Below are 21,784 nucleotides of genomic sequence, written 5' to 3'. Positions count from 1 at the left end.
TGTATGTGGATGCAAACATGGGCGTCAAACTATGATAGACTCTTGGGGATGTGTAAGCTGCTTGGAATCGTGACGGGGACTTGGAGAGGTCTTCATAAATCCATGCATCACATGTGACACTTAAAAGAAGGGAAGCATGCGAACTTCATGTTTTTAGCAAACTTTATTGGCATTTTATTTTCAGTGCTGTGCTGATTTTACATAGTTTCTGGAGATTCGCAATAGTTGTGTACGTTCACATGTTTTAACAAGATATGTATTACTAAAATTGAAAAAAAAGTTTTTCCAGCATAGGCTATAACATTTGTCTGGTATATCGAAGTAAATAACAGTTGTACAGTTATGTTATGCAAGAATCTAAAACTTGTGAGTTGGAGACATTTAACACGGGGGAGGCTATTAGGTGTGGTCAGGCTCTTCTAAATGGCGAGTGTACAGTTGGTTTATACTCAAGTCATATGTAGTGTAGAGAGAACGTGTGGGGAGGTATGGCTGGGTTTTTGTTAGGCAGGGGGTGAACTACTGTCTGCATCTGGTGGAAGTCGCAGCCTGGGTGGCCACCGGGGCATGGATGGTTTGCAGAGATTAGTTTGATCCCAAGTAAGGGGGGGGGAGGTCTTCGGGGTCTGTAGAACCATATCCCATGTGGCAGCTATGTTATGCTGCTAAATGCCCCTTGTCTCCTCCCTATTAAGCGCACAACCCTCAGCTTCGAAGGAGGACGGGGACTTAGCTTTCAGTTGCAAGGTGATACGTTGCTTTGCGCTGAGGAGCGCTAAATTGGCTATACATTAGGCTGTTTTGACTATATTTGGACAGTTTGTAGATACCAAGAGCCACTGCTATCCAGTCTGTGCGGAATAGGTTCAGATGTGTAAGTAGATTGCAGGTCCAGGATCTGGCTCCAGTAAGGCCCCGATGTGGGGCATGACCATAGCATGTGCAAAAGATGAGCTGGAGAGCAGAGGCAGCGCAGACAAGTATCCTTTGCTTGCAGAAAGTAGTTATGAAGAGCTGCCCGGGATAGGTAAGCTCTGTAGAGAACTAAATATTGTATTAATTTTAACTTACCATTGCAGGAGGTTAAGCGTGGGAAAGTGATTGCTTTCAACCATTCTTCCTTGTGGAGCATTCTACATGCCTCACTTTCCCACTTCTCTCTCAGGGACAAGAGTGGAGACAGAGAGAGGGAAAGAAGGGATTTGTTGAACCAAGCAATGTGTCTACGTCCCAGAACACAGTAGAGGGCATGTGAACTTCATATACCGTGATGGACTCTAACATGTAGAGGCTGTGTTAGAGTCTTGCTCCACGGCAGACAGCAAGGCATAGTCTGTGTGACCTTCATGTACAGCTCTTGGAGAGATCTTGTGAACTTCAAACTCCTTGGTAGGCACTTGCATGGGGATCGCATGTTCGCACCATACACCATAATGAAGTCTTAGCAATGGTCAATGCTATAGCCATTTACCATGCCTAATACTCTTGAAGTGCTGAGGGATTTTGTGAACTCTATACACCTTAAAGGACCCTCACATTGGGGGACTATGTAAGCACAGTACACCATGGCGGGCAGTTGGGGGGGGGGGGGGGAATTTTGCATGAAATGATAGTGGTGGGTTGTGTGTTGATGTCTTCCTTAATGGTTAAATGTGCTGCCTGAATTTTGAATCCTTTCTTAATGTTGTTCTTGCCAGCGGATCGTATGAATCGACTCCAGACCACACTTGCTAGCTCCCAGCAATTTCAACAAATGTTCGATGAGCTCAGAACCTGGCTGGATGGTAAACTCGGCGAGCAAGGCCAGAGCCTTCCCATCTCTGCAAAACTTGATCGGCTCCTGTCTCAGATCCATCAGCAGGAGGAGTTCCAGAAGAGCCTGAACCAGCATAGTGGGGCCTATGAAATGATTGTGGGTGAGGGAGAGTCTTTACTCCTCTCTGCACAACCTGGAGAGGAGAAGAACACTTTGCTGAGCCAGCTAGACTCCCTCAAAGCTCACTGGGCAGAACTCGGTAAGCAGGCCTCCGAAAGACATGCCATGCTCAAGGACTGCGTGCAAAAGGCTCAGAAGTACCAGCACCATGTAGAGGAGCTTCTTCCCTGGGTGGAAGACTGCAGCACCCAAGTACAGCAGCTGGCGGTATCTATTGACCCTGCACAGCTGGAGGCATCACTCCTCAGTGCAAAGGTCCTGCAGAGCGATGTGGACAAACACCATTCCTCGTTGGAGATGCTGAACAGTGCCGCAGATCTCCTGATTGATGCATCCCAGGCAGATGAAGACAGCATTAGAGAAGAGAAAGCCAGCCTCAATCAGAAGATGGATGCTCTTACAGAAGATCTTCACTCCAAGGCTGCCTCCATCGAAGAGATGTCCCAGCGATTGAAAGAGTTTAAAGACAGCTTCACAAACATCGAGAAGAAGCTGGAGGGGGCTCAACATCAGCTTGAGATCTATGAGGCTCTGGGACCTCAAGCTTGCAGCAACAAGAACCTGGAGAAGATGAGAGCCCAGCAGGAGACCCTCCAAGCTGTGGAGCCCCAGGTGCTCTATCTCAAGGACTTGATCCAGGGTCTGGTGGCTGATGCCCCTTCTGGGTCGGACTCCTCAGAGCTCCTGCACCAAACCGAGACCATGCAGCAGGAGTTTGGCCTGGTTCAGCATAAAGTGGATGAATGCTGCACGGCGCTGGAGAGCAAGCTGCAAGGAATCAGCCAATTTCACAGCCACGTACGAGAAATGTTCTCTCAGCTTGCCGATTGGGATGATGAGTTTGATAGCATGGGTGCTGTCGGGCGAGATGTGGACAGCCTACAGTCCCAAATAGAGGAGCTTCAGAGATTCCTCGGCAAGCTGCAGGAGCTGAAGTCAGACATCGGGCGCTCTCAGGAGGAGTGCCAACAGATGCTGGACTGTGAAGCCAGCCCTGACCTGCTAAGCTTGAAGCGGGAGCTACAGACCTTGAATAAGCAGTGTGGCAAATTGATCGAGAGGGGCAAAAACCGACATGAGCAGATAGAGACAACTCTGGCACGTGTGAAGGACTTTTACAGCCAACTGAAGGAAATAAAGGACCTGATGGCAGCTGTGGAGACTGATGCAGTGTTGCGAGGGACAGTGGCGTCTGAGGTAGAAGCCATCAAACAGCAGCTGAACACCTTTAAGGTAAGGTCCTTGCCTGCAGCAAGGCCATCTTTACTTTATGCTCTTCCTGTTCATTAGTTTCAATGCTGAGGTGTGATTTGTACGTGACAACAGAAACAATACTTCTGTGCAGTGTTTGGTGTGTCTAGCTGTATCCCCCTGGTTGTGTCTGCTTTTCTAAGATTATTGAGTGGTGGTGGAGGGCTTTTAGTAAATGAAAACAGCCAAATAACTCACATACCACATAGAGGCATTTTGTGAAGTGTCCTCCCACATTTTATTGTGTATTCAGTTTTAGAAGATGGATTTTAGTTGCTTCCTTTGTTTGTGATACTATACAGTCATTGTGCAAGTGCGTGTTCAGCAAGTCTAATCTTTGAAGCTTTTAGGCTGTGAATTATTTTGTAGCTGAAGGCAAAACTGGAATTAATTTCTCGGAGTGTTGTAACTATTTTGTGCTTTGTAGCTCAGCCAAGTGTAAGCCTCCTGTCCATTGTCACTTAGATTGGGTACCCTAGTGAAGACTAAACAACCTACTCCGGCACCTCACTCCAAATGGGGAGGTACCAATCACTATCCCCAAGAACAAACATCTTGATTTGGCTTACCTCCTAATTCAAATATCCTTTGCCCCCCACCCAAAAATGAGTAATAAATCTTTTATTTTTACCTCACATTGGTTATATACTCTGCCAAGTCATGATCCTTCCAATCTGACTTCCTCCTGAGCCTGGTTGCCATTTGCAGATTTCCGTTATGGTTTAGGTGTCCTCCACATATGTTAATGTCCAACTGTGTGTTCTCTTCACACCCTCACATACGCCCACCTGAACAGAGGTAGTACCCTCCATATGTGTGAGCACCCTGCTCTGGCTGCACTCATCCCCAGTACAATAGTTTCTCTGTCCCCCCCTCCTCCCAAAAAGAGTGTACCTTCCCAAGTGTAAACATCCTACTTTGGACTCCCACCCCCAATAAATAGGTTAGTTTCCCCTCCCAATTGCATAGTTCCTACTCTTGGGTCCCTTCCCACTGCAACTGACCTAGTTTAATCTTCTCCCTGGTTTAGGCATTTTTCACAGGTGCAAGCTCTGGAAGGCAGCCTTCTAAAGTGTAAGCTATGTTCCTGTCAGGCACAGCCCCATGTCAAACAGGATTACTTTAGAAGCCATCCCATGATGGTCATCCAATTTCTCTAGAAGTCATTTTCTCATTATCAGAGATCATTAGGCTTGTAAAGTCATCAGCGGTGATTAGAAACTTCAGCCTGATGATTTTCAGATGGCTTGAAGATGGCCATCTTATTACTTTACTGGGTGGGATTGTTTCTGATGACATGAGGATGATTTCGAAATGACTTTCTGAATACTTCACACAATGAGATTATTTCTGATGATCTGAGCATGATTATCTGATTACTTCAGGGGCACCACAATTTTCAATCAAATTAAACTATTCCTAATGATAAGAAGATGAAGTGCCGGTCTAGCACATGTCCGCTACTTAGTTATGTTAGAAACGTTGAACCTTTTGGGGGATGTCAACATTAGTAGCTTCTTGCTGCATAAAGAACACAATAGAGCTATTACACAAGATTGGTATTATATGCAAATAACAAAATGGTTAATGAAGAGCTGTAGTGTAAAAATCTTGAGGTTGATTTTCAGTCACTGGTGTTTGCCGTTGTCTTTCTCAGTGGACCCTTACATTTTCACCTCCTTAAAAGAGTTAATAAAGGGCTAATCACCTGCCTACACTGTAAACATTATGAGGTATATTTTTCCTCTATTGGTCAGTCATTAGTGCTTCTTTTCTCTAATCCTGTGCTGCAGCGCAATGGTCATGGACCCATCTATAAAATTTGACGTCATTGGATACTCAAAGGTTCTTTGCGCTATATTTCACCTGGCAAACCCCTTGAAGAACTATGGTCGCAGGGGCTTTAGGCCAGGATGGTAAAGATGTCAACCTCAGTTTAGTGTAACTCTAGCCTCAAACTTCGACCTCCAGAGGCTCCATCTGAATCCATAGTGGCTACAGGCTCTAGAGGATGCTGATCCTAGAGGTGGAACAGAAGTCTGAGCGCCCCACGGGTGGCGGTGGATGGGAACTGGTGACTGCATGTGGGAGGTGAGGCCAGCAGCGCAACTAAACTCCTAGTTCGGGGGGACTAACAAGTGGGCAGAGATCATTACAACCATTTCAAAATTAGTTATGGGGAGTTTCTGCTTTTGCTGTTGAGGAGCAGTGCAAATTAGTTCTTCTGAACTACATGTGGTGTATAGATGCATTTGAAAGTAAACTATGTCAGCAATATTGTTCACACCATATAAGTATTTCTTACCATTTTCAGGTATTCTGGGGGTTTCTCGCTCAAAACATTTTAGAATAATAAATAGCAAATGTATTTTATCTTGAATTGGGCAAATTAACCTAGTAAGATGAGGAATATCATATTCTACTTTTTGGGACAGTCTCAAACAAGAAGCAGATTCCTAACACACTGGGTAAATTGCAGCAACTTAAAAGGACAGAAAAAAACAACTTTAACAAGATATTTCAGCATCATTCCCCCAAAAGACGTTTTGGGAAATTGGTAGTGTGTAGGAAAGTTTAAGCACATTTCTTCAAATACTGTGCTGTAATTATAGAAATACCTGTGCATACTGCTTTTATATTATTTGCAGAATAGGATGTTAGTGTAGTTCACCTCTTGATCTATGTAGAGAAAGCTCATGTTTATTCTCTACAACACGCATAATGTTGAATACAAATTTCCTGGTATTTCATGATACAAGTTCCATTAAATATTCTTGGTATTAAAATGATTGGTGTGAGAAAGTGGGTTTCTGTTGCAGTAACCCCCCCCCTTTTTTGCCTAATAGCTGATGCACTTTTCCTTGTTGTGCCCTGGGCTCCTGCCAATCAGGTGCCCAGGGCCTATGTTCCTTCCTTAAAACACACAAACTCCCAATTGGCAAACCCTGGCCACATGTCAGCCCCTGGTAAACGGTACCCTAGGTACCCAGGGCCTTGTGACCAGGGAAGGCCTCTAAGGGCTGCAGCACTCATTGTGCCACCCTTAGAGGCCCTGTACCCTTACACACACACACACACTGCCTTTGCAGGCTGAGTGTCTGGGTGCAGGACAAAACAAAGAGTCGACATGGCACACATCTCTGTGTGCCATGCCCATCACCTACACTGCCAAGGCATATGTCAGCCACCCCTCTGGCTGGGTGCCTTATGCCTATGGTGTGGGCACAGGAGCAGGAGCCCTGTGCCCCTACAGTACCCAGGTCCATTCCTGGGCACTGTAAGTACAGTGCTGCCTTTTACAAGTACATGGTGCTGAGAGCTCGTCAAACACGAGCTCCACAGCACCATAATGGCAACACTGAAGACTGGGAAGTTTGGTATCAAACTTCTCAGCACATTAAACCCACACTGATGCCAGTGTGGGATTTAATGTACTAAGCACCCCAGAAGGCATCTTAGAGATGCCCCCTTACAGCTAACCTACAATCCACGTCTGCTCTGAGGCTGCCCAGGCTGCCACACAGCAGACACGTTGCTGGACCCCTGGGTGGGAGAGCCCCTGCTCTCCCGGGCCTGCAACAATGCACATCCTGGGTGAGGTGAGAAATCTCCTCCCCCAGGATGAGCAAAGGGAAGCTTCAAAGGCATGCCGCCAGTTGGAGTTTCCCCAGGCCACTGCAACCCCCCACTCTGGCAGGAAGCTTGGCCGGAAACCCCATACAAGGACAGGGGATGTGCCAGCCTGCCCACCCCACCCCTCAGGTGGGGGAGGCGAGGTGAAGCACATCTCCGGGCTCTCGCCATCTTGAAGATGGGAGGCCCTACCCTATCAGGATTAGGCTACTGCCCCCCTCCCACAGGAGAGAGGCAGGATAGGGGGTGTACCCACCCCAGGACAAGGACCCATTGGTCCCTGGCCTTCACCTACCTGTAACGCCCCTAAATCTAGTATTTAGGGGCCCCCTGAACCTTCCTTCCCCAGATCCCAGATTCGAAACTACAAGAAGAGCAAGAAGAACAAAGACCTGCCCTGCAGCTGCTAAAAAGAGGAAGACACCAACTGCTTTGGCCCCAGCCCTACCGGCCTGTCGACCCTCGAACCTGCTCCTGCTCCAGCGCGGCATCTCTTGTGGCCAGCAACCTCAAAAACCCCGGAGGACCTGGCTACCTTTGAACTCTAAAGCCCCTGGGACTCCCATGAGTAGAAGCTCTACTCAGAAACCTATCTCTAACCCCTGGCAGCAGGCCGGAACCGCGAACCCAGCGCACACTGCACCAGCCAAGCCTGGCCAGTGCCGGAGTGAACAAAGACCCTGAGGACGACCCCACGGCGACTGTGACCCCGAGTCCGGCACCCAAGGACCCCCCTCGACATTCCGGAAGAAGCCTGCAGCCTCAGAACAGAGTGCCACCCCAACCGCGATCAACAAGAGGGTAAGATTCCCGACATCAAAAGGCACCCCTGCGCCCTGCGGCCCCCTGTGCCCAATCCCGGGGTACCCACCTAACCTACAACTACCCAACTTACCTCTCGAAGTGGTGGTGGCATCTGAAGCATCCTCGTCCCCGAGCTTGCAGCCTTTTTCCAAACCGGAACATTCCCATTGACTTCCATTGAGCGCCCGAAGGCTCAAAAGCACCCTGCACCCAGCCGCCCGAATGGCCCTGGCAGTGCACTCTCTACACTAACCTACGTCCCCACTTGCCCTGAGTAAGTGACCAGGAGCCCAGCTCCCACAGCCGCGTGGCTTGCCAGACAGCAGCCACCAACCAAGGCCCCCCTATCCCTCATACCTTGGGCCTAACTCTCTCTGCACCCGGCCGTCCTGAAACCGCTGAGGGTGAACCAACTGTACCTACCTGACACTGGGGGACCCCTGAGTCTATGCCCGGAATTTCAACTCTGCCAGTCGGGTACTTACCCTTAAACCGCTAACTTCATTTTCCTCATAGGGTAACATTGACTGGCTGTGACTGTGAACTTTTCAAAACTGCAAATATTCACTAAAAATCCGCCAAGTGACAAAAACGAATTTACTCACCTGCTCTTAGGTGAACTCCCAGTGCTGGATCTTGGTGCCCAGCCCTGACTCTGAAAAGTGTCCACAACTATACTTACCTCTGACTCATTTTTCTCCCATAGGAAACCATTGTCTGCTTTTCTGTGAAATTTCTTCTAAGTGTCTATTTTTGCAAATTTGAAATATTCTTTTAAAATCGTACCATTTCTGCAAACGAAATTACTTACCTGCTTTTGATAAGGACCCCAGTCCTGGGTCTAGGCACCCAGTCCTGGATTACTAAAGTAACGATAAAGTACTCTACCTGCAATGTGAATTTCTTGCCATAGAGATCCATTGAATGTTTTCTTTGAAATATTTTCTAAGTGCTAACTTTTGAAATAGCTAAATTTTATTTAAAAATCATTACAGTTATTAAGTCGACTTTCATCACTTGATTCTGAATACTGACCCAAGGCTGGTTCTAGGAGCCAGACCTGGAATTCCAAAAGTAATCTGAAAAGTAATTTATTACAAATAACCTGAATTTACCATTGAGCTCAATGCATTGTTATGTTTAGGAAATAGGATTGTTTATTGCAACCAACTGTGACTGTTTACAAAAATCCATTGCTTATTGCAAAAGTATTTATATTCAATCTCTCATTCTGAGAAAAGTATATTTTTATTCCCTTTGTGGTTCTAAAAATAAAACAAGCATATATTTTATATATATAAACCATTGGCCTAGAGTTCAGTTATTGAGTGTGTGAAACCATTTGCTGACTGAGTGTGTACAATAAATGCTTTACACTGTCCTCAGGTACTGCCTTACTGCTCGACCAAGCTACCACTTTTGAGAGTAAGGTCATACCTAACTTTGACCTCTATCAGCCTCTGGGGGACTGTGGACTCTGTACACCCTGTACCTATTAGGGAACAGTATATACAGAGCCACTTTCTCACAATTGGGTATTCATGAGGCCTGATACACAACTCATGTTTGGAAAGATGCACTGTAATAAGATGCAGGAAAGGTAGAAATGGAACACCCATCCTCCATTTTTATTGTTATTGTAATTGAGGAAGAGGGCGTTGTTAACCAGCTGGAGCGTCAATGTATCGATACTGCAGCATGGTCTGAACCCCAGTTTATTGCCTTGAAGTATATTATTCCTGCTGAGGTGGCCCCGTTGCTGGATGGCCGCTCCCTTGTCAGTTTTTCCAACAAATGGGAGGTGGGTTATAGAACAGAAGCAAGGTCTTGAGAAGGATCTTGGGAAGGTGCCTTGGGTGAGCTAAGCTTTGCCAACGTGGAAAAGAGGTGGGAGTGCTTTTCATTGAAGAGACTTGGAGGAGATGAGCACACCCTTTTTGTAGGAGGTGCTTGAGTGTGTTCAGAACATTAGAGAGCTTTGTGTGGGAGATAGTGTTTGATCTGTTAGTGGTCTGCCGACTGGGTATAGGTGGTAGTGTTGAGGATGATTTTGAACTTGTGAAGTTAGATGAGATTTTGTTCAATTTCTTCATGAAGAAGGGTTTGATAGCATCGCATCTGTTAGTTGAGGGTGAGATAATGGATTCTAGGATGGGCTGCCACGCTGTTTGACTACCTTAAAGGCGACTTTGCTTTTTCTAATTGTACGGTTGATGGTGGCCTCATAGGCAGTGACTTTAGCTGTGGCGATGCTGGCTGGAGAAGAATTCTTTCAGGAGGGTAAGGTCCTTCAGGCATTCGGATTTCCATTTAATCCCCAGTCTTCATAGGGCATGTGGGTTTTTTTTGTAGGTTTGTTGGTTTACCAGGGTTCCGATGGCCTGGGGGCACAGGATTTCAGGGGAGCATAGCTTTTGACAAGATTCTTCAAAGTGGTGTTGTAGATTTTTACATTTGCTGAGGGCTGGAAGTGCATGGGATAGGCTGATTAGTTCTTCTTAGAGCTCTTCTAGATGGGTGCCACTAAAAGAAAGGAAGGTTTTTCTGCTCCTTTCCCTTTGGCTTGATGTGTATAAGTAGAAGCAAGTAAAGCTCTGTTGTCCGGCCCAGGGGGATATTAATGTCATGGGGTCATCCCCTCTGTCTTGCTTTCTCTTTTTCTTTTACCTTTATCCTTCTCATAGCATTTTGAGGCAGCAGAATACCTTCTACATACATTAAAATAAGCTCAGCTCAGCTCAGTCATACTCCACTCTCACCTCATCACATCCTTGTTAATCCAAATGTATAAAAGAAGAAAAGGCATTTCAGAGACTCCAATAGATTTATACTACTCAAGACCTCCATTTGCCTGAACCACGGGCCAAATGCACTGTGGCTCAACACAAAAGTAAAGATGCTGAAGACAGGAAACAGAACCTTGGAATATCAATAGAAGGAAGTCAAATATTGCACTGACAAGCTCCCCTCCTAGCATCACACAAGAATATATAATTCGGCAATAACGAAAGCAGAAGGACCGTGACTCCCATTGGAGCTCCAAAGCAGAATTCCATTAGAAGTAACTTTTCAGGCTCAATTCGGAAGTTCAAATCATGGCCTACACCACTATCGCGATCTCACTACCTCCAAACCCTGTATGATGCCCATGCATACCACCTTGTTGTGAAAACCTATACACTGACACATTACCCCAGAAGTAAATCACCTAGCAACCTCTATCCTTAGACTATACAAGATAATCTGTGGTGTCAGGCACACATTTTGCCAATTTTCAAACAACTCTTCTTAATCCAGTTCAAGGACCTGCCCAAGACCAGCCTCCCAGCTGGCTCCCCATCAGACACTTGTCCACCTTCAGTTTTCAAATACAACCAAATCTCCATTAACACCTCTATCTAGGCATGAGGCATCGTCAGATCTCCATAAACCTAGACATCATTCCAAATGACCTCAATATCTCCAAAATCAAGCCAATCATTCGGAAGAACAACCTTGGTTCAACTGATTCAGCTCAATATTGACCAACAGCAAATTTGTTTGCAAACTGATTGAAATATCTGCTTTTAAAGTCTCCAAATTCCTGGAAGAAAACAAACTTCTCTCTAATTGTCAAACCGGCTTCTTCCCTGGCAGACGAACACTACACACCATCATTTCCACAGCTGATAGGAATGGAGTTGTCACATACTAGATCTGGGATGTCTGTTATTCCGTCTACCACTTCACCCAACTACAGAGGCAAGAAGATTTTAACATGGAAGGAATCATTTTAAACTGAATCTTCTCCTACCTTGTTGGCAAATAAACACGGTCATGCTGGCTCCTTTCTGCAGTAACTCCGGGTTTCTGCAAGGTTCTATCATCTTGCCAAACCTCTTCAATACTAACTTCGCTCCATTACCATCCTCGCCAGGTACTTCAATTTAACCTGCTAAAACCATACAGTTGAAACCAACTTGATCATTCTAAAGGTGGAAAACCAGCAGAGATGACTGCATTTAAGCAAGGGACCTATGGATGCTAACCAACCACTTGAGACACTAGTCTTCCAAAACTGAGGTCCTCACAGGTAGAAAACTAAGAATTTACGTTCAGTGACTGTCTGACCTTAGGAACTTGGTCCACCCACAGTGACATCAACTGAAGTAAGAAATTTAACTGGTTATTCATATATAGTGCAGCAGACAGGATTAGCCTGGGAGGTGGCAGTGAAGAGAGTCCTGAAATGACCCCATTCACTAGAAGCCTGGTGTTTTGGTCCTTGCAACAATTCCAAGATAATAGTTACAACATGGTTATGACACAATGGAGGGAGGCGGACGATTCACACTGGGTGACCTGTATCCAGGAGAAACCTTCATAACATTTAAGGAAGGATTAGGAGGTGGCTGACGACCTAGAAGGCTGGACATGATCTATACTATTCAATGTTCCAGGTGACTATTCCTCATAGACCCAAGGGACATATATGGTTAACTTTGGAGAAGAGACCGAAATAAAGGGCTCTGAGCCTTGCCAACAATAAAAATAAACAAGCATTGGCATAGCCAATAGGTCTCGCCTTTGGGACCTTATAAGTGTTTAGCCATGCAACAGTTGCATAACTAAATACTTCTGTAGTAGGGGATCTCTGTGTATAGTCATAATCTAGTGAATAGTCCCGCCCATGTGCGCGGACCCCGGAGCAATAAAAAATAATCTCTAAAAGGTGACAAATCATGCAGACCTGCATACACCTTTAAGAGAGAATTTAATTTAAAGACAGATAATGCAGCCTATACCCACAGGCTACACTGTCCAGTACTTCAACTAGAATTCCACCAAAATCCACAAACAGCACTGCCTGTCCAGTTTTTTTCCACATAGGAAAAAACCCTGCCTCTACCAGCAAAAGCCTCTGGAATGATAGAGAGGAAGGAGTGGACAGACAAGCCCCATAGGCTGCCATTATGTGGCTTGGAACAGGATACTGTGCCTTTAAGAAAACTTTCCAGTTTTCCAGAACTTTCCCCAGTATCCCAGAATGCCCAGCAGGTCCCATTTACTTTCAGTTCTTTTTTCCGGCTCCTGCTAGCAGGACCCTGGAGCATTGAGCTCTACCTTTTTCAAGGTTTTCATTGAGATTTTGGCAATTTTTGTCACTTTTTCTTGTGTTTAGTAGCTGGTACTGTCAACATGCCTGGCTTGTTCGACAAGTGCCCGGAATGTGGTCGAAAGAAGGCTAAAACTGACCCACACGAGGTGTGCATAGCTTGCCTTCCCCAGTCCCACGTGCCTGAAAGCTGTACCATCTGCCACTCGTTTTCAGCAAGAACCCTGAGGGACAGGATGAAGAGCAGGCTTCAAGCTCTGGAGGAGCGAAGACTGAAGGCACCAGGTGGGTCTGGAGGGGCTGATTTGGCCCATACTGAGGCCTCTGGGGGGCTCCCCAGGGGCAGGAAGACCAGTAAGCGCTCCCGCTCCCCGTCGACGTCGAGGGCGTCGACGGCGACGTCGAGGAGGATGACCACCGTCTGTTCGCCGTCTCCCCAGGGCTCTGGGGAGAAGCGGCGTCGACGATCGCCGTCGAGGGACCTGAATAGGCCGCCGTCGACTACATCGGCGTCGTCGGCGACGACGCCGTCTTCGGCTGCGTCCAGCGGTCGACGTCGAGAGAAGACCCGGCGTCGGCGTTCGGCGTCGAGGGATCGCAGCTCGCCGTCGATGAAGAGAAGGAGATCGCCGTCGAGGCGGAGATCGCCGTCGAGGCGAAGGTCGCCGTCGAGGCGAAGGTCGCCGTCGAGGCGAAGGTCGCCGTCGAGGCGGAGGTCGCCGTCGAGGCGGAGGTCGCCGTCGAGGCGGAGGTCGCCGTCGAGGCAGAGGTCGCCGTCGAGGCGAAGGTCGCCGTCGAGGCGAAGGTCGCCGTCAAGACAAAAGTCGACGCCGAGGAAGAGATCGACGCCGAGAAGATCGCCGTCGAGGCACAGGTCGACATCGAGGCACACGTCGACGTCGAGGAAGAGAGAGTCGCCGGGATCGGTGTACTCAGTGGTGTATACCCCGCCTCGGAGGTCTCCGTCGCCTCCTCCTCTCCCACCTCTGCCACCGCCTCCTCCACCACCGCCACCTCCTCCACCACCGTCTCCACCTCCTCCACCGCCTCCTCCGCGGCCGCGGACTCGGTCTCCGCCACCCCGGCCTCTGTTGCTGCCAAGCACTCCTGCGGTACCGCCGCCGGTCCCCCCGAGGTCGGTTTCCCTTCCACGGTACCCGACTCCGCCGCAGGGGACCCCGAAGCCACGACGCCCACGGTCGCCTGGACCAGCGAGACCGGCGGACAGGCCTAAGCCGAAGAGGTCGCGCTCCCGCTCTCACAGGAGGCGACGATCGCGGAGCCGAGGGCGATCCTCGTCAGACTCTAGACGACGCCGCAGAAGGTATAGGTCCAGGTCGCGCTCCTCGGACAGGGACCTTTCCCCGACGCTGTCGGACTCCCCGGGGACTAGGGTGTCGCCGGTGGACGACTTGGTCTCGTTCCAGGAGGTGCTGTTGCGAGGGGCTGCGAAGCTGAATATCACGGTGACGGTTCCAACACCCACGACGTCTGTGATATTTGAGACGCTTCATAAAAGACACTTGTCTCGCCCCCTCCTGCCTCTCGTGCCTGGACTGGTGGAACCAGCCTTGGAACTGTTCCTCACTCCCGCAACAGCGAAGGCCGCTCCGTCCAGGCTCATGAAGAAATATAGGGCCCCGGAGTCGGATCCGTCATTCTTGAGAGGGGACCCGAAGCCGGATTCGGTTATCGTGACGGCGGCGAGAAAACAACATGCGACCGCCCCGGCCTCCACGGTGCCACCGGACAAGGAAAGCCGCTGGCTGGACTCTGCGGGCAGGAAGGTGTGTGGTACCGCCGCCACCACGATGAAGGCGGCGAGTGCAGGGGCGTTGTTGGGCCGTTACGACTGGGCCCTGTGGGAATCCCTGCAGCAATATGCGGACCTCCTGCCACGAGACAAGAAGGAGGACTTCTTGGAGACGGTGCGCGAAGGCATGCTGGTTTCTAACCAAACGATCAGCGCAGCAGCGGATATATCGCTATTGGCCGCCCACGCCTACTGTCATGGCGTCCACCAGCGGCGCCATTCCTGGTTGCGCCTGACGTCCCTCAAGCCGGAGGCGCAGCAGAGAGTGGCCAACCTGCCCTTCTCGGGGGAAACCCTGTTCGGGAAGCATGCGGACGATGAAATGGCCCGCATGAAGGCTGAAGCGGAAACCCTGACGGCCGTCGGGTTAGAGAAGGCCGAGAAAAAGAAACGACCGTTCCAGAGGAGGTTCGGGTCGTCGGGCCGAGGGCGTGGGCAGGGCTCGGGACAGCAGCAGCCACAACAGCAGCAGTTCCGCAAGCCCTTCCAGAAGCGCCAGAGGGGTAGAGGTGGCCAGCAGGCTACTACCACAAACAAGGGCCCGGCCGGGTCTCGGCCCTGAGCTGTTACTTCCCCCTCAACCGTTACCCACTCCAGTGGGGGGAAGCATTCGATTTTTTCCGGCAGAGTGGAGAAAAATTACTCAGGACAAGTGGGTGCTGAATATTGTTTGCAATGGATACAGTCTTCGGTTCATCAGCCCGCCTCCAGCGATTCCGCCGGTCAGCTCTCGCTTCCAGCTGAGGGAGCTCCAGGCGGAGGCAGACATCTTGTTGAGAAAAAAGGCGGTAGAAGAAGTACCTTTGTCTCAAAGGGGAAGAGGTCTGTACTCTCGGTTCTTCCTCGTTCGCAAGAAGGACAAGAACGAGTTCAGGCCCATTCTGGATTTGCGACAAGCAAACAAGTGGATTCGCAGAGAGAAGTTTCGCATGCTATCGTTGCACCAGATTTACCCTCAGCTGCAACGGGGAGACTGGCTCTGTGCCATAGATCTACAGGATGCGTACTTCCATGTGCCCATAGCACAGAAGCACAGGAAGTTCCTGCGATTCCAAGTCGGCGCCAATCACTATCAATACACAGTACTGCCATTCGGGCTAAAGTCTGCTCCCAGGACTTTTTCGAAGTGCATGGCGGTGGTGGCGGCACACCTGCGGAGGAACAAGGTGTTTGTCTACCCGTATCTGGACGATTGGCTGATCAAGGCGTCATCCTTCGAGGAAGCGCAAGAACACTTCCGTTGGACGTGCGAGCTCTTGAACAAGCTGGGGTTACACGTCAACATGTCCAAATCGGTCCCATCTCCGGTACAGTGCATACAGTACCTGGGGGCCTCCATAGATACGCGGTCAGCAAGCGTGTCTCCTTCGGAGGAGAGACGGTTATCACTCCTTCGGAAGGCTCAGGACCTCAGGACTGCTCCATCGACGACTGTGAGGAAGGTGTCGTCTCTACTGGGATCGATGTCCTCCTGTATCTTCCTCACTCCGCACGCACGTCTACAGATGCGACCACTGCAGGAGTGCTTGGAGGATCAGTGGGATCAGAAGACAGGCTCTTGGGACGACAAGATCCGACTGTCTCTACATGCTCGTCAGTCTCTGAAGTGGTGGTGTTCGGCGGAAAACCTCCTCCAGGGGGTTCCCTTCCACAAGGACATTCCCACGACGAATGTGGTGACGGATGCTTCTCTCCAGGGATGGGGTGCGCATTCCGGGGACCTGCAGATTCAAGGGAAGTGGTCTCCTTTGGAATCGACGTACCACATCAATTTCCTGGAACTCAGAGCTGTCTTCCTGGCACTGAAGGCTTTCCTTCCGTCCTTCCAGACCAACTCGCTGCTGATACAGACGGACAATACAACCACGATGTATTACCTCAACAAGCAGGGGGGGTCGAGATCGCGCACTCTGTCGCAGGAGGCGCAGGCGATCTGGCGCTGGCTGCTGGCCCGAGGACTGACGATCACGGCCACGCATCTGCCAGGGGTGCAGAATGCTCAGGCGGACGCCTTGAGCAGGCTGATTCAGGAAAACCACGAATGGGTCATAAACGACGAAGTACTAGGAGAAGTCTTCGCAAGGTGGGGGACTCCAGACGTAGATCTGTTCGCCACCGCCGAAAACAGCAAATGCCGAGACTTCGCATCCAGGTACTACCAGCGGGGGACGCTGGGGAATGCGCTATGGATCGATTGGTCGAACAGCTTTCTGTACGCTTTTCCACCCATTCCCCTGATTCCGGCGGTGCTCATCAAGCTGTCCCAGTCCAGGGCGCGGATGATCCTGATCGCCCCGGAGTGGCCCAGGCAGTGGTGGTTCACGGACCTTCTTCACCGGTCTCTCCTTCCTCACATGCGGTTGCCGTGCAGGCCGGACCTTCTCACGAAGTTCGGGGGGCGGATGGTGCACCCCAACCTCTCGTCTTTGAGTTTGGCGGCATGGCTCCTGAAATAGTGCAATATGGTCATCTGAATCTACCAGACGATTGTATGGACATTCTGAAAGAGTCTAAGCGACCTTCCACTAGGACATCCTATGCTTACAAGTGGAAGAGGTTCTGTATCTGGTGTAAGTCCAAGAACTTTGATCCGACAACATGTAAGGAAGATGTCATCCTTCCATACCTTTTGCATCTGGCGCAGTCTGGCCTTAATTTCCATTCCATTAAGGTTCATCTGGCTGCTTTGACTGCTTACAGGAAGTGCCCTTCACAGACGTCCTTCTTTCAGATTCCTGTGGTTAAGGATTTTTTGGAAGGCTTGAAGAAGGTGTTCCCTCCTGTCAGACTTCCCTCGCCTTCTTGGGACTTGAATGTGGTGCTGTCCAGACTGATGAGAGAGCCTTTTGAACCTATTCACAAGGCTTCATTGCAGCACCTATCCTGGAAGGCGGCGTTCCTAGTGGCCATTACATCGGCCCGCAGGGTGAGTGAACTTCAGGCATTATGTTGTCAAGAACCTTATACTGTGTTTCATGCTGCTAAGGTTGTGATGCGTACTCACCCTAAGTTCCTTCCTAAGGTTATCTCTGACTTTCATGTCAATCAGACCATAACTTTACCTACGTTCTTTCAGAATCCCTCTTCACCAGCGGAAAGGGCTCTCCATTCCCTGGATGTCCGAAGGGTGTTGAAATTTTATCTGGATAAGACCAAGGATATTCGTAGGTCTGACCAATTGTTTGTTAATTATGGCTCAGTCAGGACTGGTCTTGCGACCTCTAAGCAGTCCATCTCTCGGTGGATTGTGTCCTGCATACAGTTGTGTTATCAAAAGGCTAATAAGACCTTAGGGGGTAAACCTAAGGCTCATTCCACCAGGGGCAAAGCTGCCACGACGGCTTTGCTGCGTAATGTTCCGATTGCGGAAATCTGTAAGGCGGCCACGTGGAAGTCGGTCCATACCTTTGCTGCGCATTACTGTCTGGACACGGATGCCAGGGCAGATGCTCAGGTTGGGCAGGCTTCGCTGCGAAATTTGTTCGCACAGTAGTGGTAGTGTCTTATGTGTTCTCCACCGCTTTTGTTGTGTGGGGATGGGCTTGCTATTCTATTCACTAGATTATGACTATACACAGAGATCCCCTACTACAGAAGGAGTAGTTTCATTTCTGTAACTCCAGTTCTGTAGTAGGGGTATCTCTGTTATAGTCATAAGCGCCCGCCCTCCTCCCCGGTGGAGAGATACTTATTCATATGTAGAATGCTACAGGTCTGGCGTGCTACGCCTTCAAAAAGAACTGAAAGTAAATGGGACCTGCTGGGCATTCTGGGATACTGGGGAAAGTTCTGGAAAACTGGAAAGTTTTCTTAAAGGCACAGTATCCTGTTCCAAGCCACATAATGGCAGCCTATGGGGCTTGTCTGTCCACTCCTTCCTCTCTATCATTCCAGAGGCTTTTGCTGGTAGAGGCAGGGTTTTTTCCTATGTGGAGAAAAACTGGACAGGCAGTGCTGTTTGTGGATTTTGGTGGAATTCTAGTTGAAGTACTGGACAGTGTAGCCTGTGGGTATAGGCTGCATTATCTGTCTTTAAATTAAATTCTCTCTTAAAGGTGTATGCAGGTCTGCATGATTTGTCACCTTTTAGAGATTATTTTTTATTGCTCCGGGGTCCGCGCACATGGGCGGGACTATTCACTAGATTATGACTATAACAGAGATACCCCTACTACAGAACTGGAGTTACAGAAAAGAAACTACTCCTTCTAAGGTCCCAAAAGCGAGACCTATTGGCTATGCCAAGCGGCCGTGGGGCCGCGAAAGTGATCGCGATCAAACATCAAAGCGGCCCCGAAAGTGAAAGTAATCGCGGTAAAGCGCGGCGCGCATGCACATGCACTGTAGCTCTAGGCTGGCCTGGTAGCACTTTTTGGAGCCCTCTCAATAAGTCTCGCCAGACCAGCGCATGCGCTGGGTCAGGCGAGACCTAAAAAGGATGAGGACTTGCACATCAAGAGGGAATAATGAATCCTACAGATAAATACATAATGAAGATTGCATAGTGAGGGAACAGATACATTTGTAACAGGCACCTTAAACAATACCATCATTAATAAACCTTCCTTTCTAGAGTGAGCAAGCAACTTGAAGTGATGTGTTGAAAAGTAATGTTTTTGTGTCTGTTTGTGTTATGTAGAAAATGACAAAGATATATATTTTTTAAATTAATGCACTTCGGAGTAATCTTGGATATTTGTATATCAGTCGTCCCTCAAGTCAGCGAACTTATCAGAAGCATCTTATCTAACCATGCCAAGCCTCTCCCCATTTTCTCACATTTAGGTTTCCCATTGAAGGTCCACCTTCTACCTAGTTTGATAGCACCTGGAAAAGACATATAGATTTTATCTGAACGCATCAGTCTACCTACTCTGAAGACTACAAAAAGCAGCACGAAGACCACGACTGCACCCACACGTAGATTGCCACACAAACAACTCCAGCTCTCCAGCCTTTTGACCAGGTGCTTCTCCTTCAAATGATATTTAGATCAATTAATTTTCATTCACAGAATAAAATGTGCATTTGTAAATGTGCATCGCATTTATTTGAGGCAAATAAACAGGTACGGAATGCATAAAGCATAAAAGAAGCCAAGATCATTAAAAAGAACAACATTGCATACACATATTCTCCCCTGAACTGGCATGGGAAAGGGTACGTTTCAGACTGCACAACTTTGTACCATGCATTACATAACTTTACTTACACGCTGATTATAAATGCCCCAGCGGGAAGCACAATATTTATAACAACTGATGAAATCCAACATCACTGGATCTGAATTTATTGTGCTTGTTAACTCTCAACAATGAGGATTTTGCCCAAAAATGGGGCATAAGAAGTGTCCTTTGGTGCTTTCCACACTAAAGCTCTATACCTTGGTATTTCGTGGCCTTTTTTTCCCCTGGTAAATTTTGTCAGGTTTGACATGCTGAGATTTACCTGTGGAAATTTGTGAAGATGCAGTTCCAGGTGCAAGACTTATAATTCCAATATGTTGCCGCGCGTTTTAGAATTAACAAGGTCACTTGCAATCAGGGCAATAGTCACTGAAACTCACGGTAACGTTTTTAACAGGAGTCAAGGATGGAATAGTGTAGACTACACCTCTGAAACAATTTATAGTACATATTTTGAAATTCACCTACTTCTGAATGACTAGCATTACTCCAAAAACATGACATCGTTCTATGCATCTATTCAAGAAGATTTGCTGTACTTTGATGGGTTTGAGTAATTTTGGGACTTTTTTATAGGTATTATAGAATAGAACGTGATGTAACTTGAACTTTTCTGGAAATCTGTCTTTTTGAATTAACAAATATGTCATTTATAATCTACAATATTATGCCGGACTACAAACGTTCTGTGGTGTTACCTATTCTATCAATACCAAAATGCTGAAAAGCTAATCAGGGCTGGGTCGAGGGCAGTGGGGTCCTGCCACCACACCGGGCGCTGACTTCGGGTGAGGGCGCAGGGTTTGCAAGTATATTATGGTTTTAAAATCACCTGCTACCGCGTTCCTTGTCTTCAGCAATTTTCAGGCAGCAATAAAAATGTCAATTTAACTCTGATGATTAATGTGCTTCCTGGAGAGAGAGATCAGAGGTTTGTCTGGTGGAAGTTTTGACTCATCGTAAAATAGTGCAGAGGGTTAATATGCTTGCTGCAAATAATGTGTACCATGCAGATCACAGAAGTGTATATAATGTATATAATAACTCAGTGGCTTATTGCTTTGTCAGAGATATCCTTTTGTTACTTTCAGTTTAAAAGTTAAAATCCTAAAGGCAGGATTCAGGCTGATTACGCTCATGATTTTGCATAGTTTCTACTATGCCTGTACTACACTCTTAAAAATGGGCAGAATACAAAATTAGGAGTTTTGCCGCACATGTCATTTAAAGGGCACCTTTTTCCATATTATTTGGAATGCCCACCAAGCAATCCTATTGAAGGGCAGTAATAACTAAAATGAACGAGATATGGAAGGAATCAATAGCCTCTTCTCCAAAATGGTGCCTACTGAATATCTGGGATGAAGTATCAATTACAAAAATGGGAAAAATTTGGATGACGCTGGGCCTTATTGTCGCCAGTGTAACACAGCTCGTAACTGGGGAGTGGCAGCACCTCCGCGTCTCCTAGACTGGGAAAATGACTTGGGCACATGTATGGTGGCAGAAAAGACAGTCTGTACTAGTAGAGGTTGTCCTGGGAAATGGGTGAGGGTTTGTGGTAAATGTATCAACGCCGTGCACCCCTTCATCTCCCCAGGAGAGACTTGAGGGGGCGTGCGGGAGGAGCAGAGAGAGGGTAAAGTTTTATTGCATTGAAAATACTGTATCACCTATTCAAACTGTCATGTGATTTTAGCGCTCGATGCTGCTACTCGGTACTGTTTTGTTGAGGCTATATAGCCTTTGTTTCCTTTCTGTAACTTGATGAAAATATATATTTTTTTTTAATTAAAAATGCTAGCATAGGACAGTGAGAGATTAACCGTCATCAAAGAGCTGAATGCAAACTGCAAGGTGTAGATTCGAAAGTTATATTTCCCCCTGTCTTTCAATAGCCTAATATTGCAAAAAGGGTTCAGATCACTTCTGATTATTAAAGAGAGCAGCCCTCAACCATGGTGTTACATTTTAAATTCAGAGTTTGTGCTTCCCCAGACCAAGCACTCTTAAACCATACTGCCTACCAGTGCAGATGACATGTAACTGCTACACTTTTTAGTCAT

General features: G+C 48.0%; 1 protein-coding gene across 5 annotated transcripts in view; it reads left to right on the top strand.

Annotated features, from left to right (window-relative positions):
* MACF1 (microtubule actin crosslinking factor 1) overlaps positions 1-21,784 on the top strand; it is a 1,146,281-nt gene that overhangs the window by 661,946 nt on the left and 462,551 nt on the right. For all 5 annotated transcript variants that reach the window (XM_085648361.1, XM_085648360.1, XM_085648359.1 and 2 more), the window contains one exon: positions 1,698-3,169. In XM_085648361.1, the coding sequence (XP_085504487.1) occupies positions 1,698-3,169 (1,472 nt within the window). The remainder of the gene's footprint in view (positions 1-1,697; positions 3,170-21,784) is intronic.

The sequence above is a fragment of the Triturus cristatus genome, chromosome 3_2 (assembly GCF_964204655.1).
Source record: "Triturus cristatus chromosome 3_2, aTriCri1.1, whole genome shotgun sequence".
NCBI classification, from domain to species: Eukaryota; Metazoa; Chordata; class Amphibia; order Caudata; family Salamandridae; genus Triturus; species Triturus cristatus.
The sequence above is the reverse complement of the archived record's forward strand: the minus strand, read 5'-3'. Positions and strand labels throughout refer to the sequence as shown.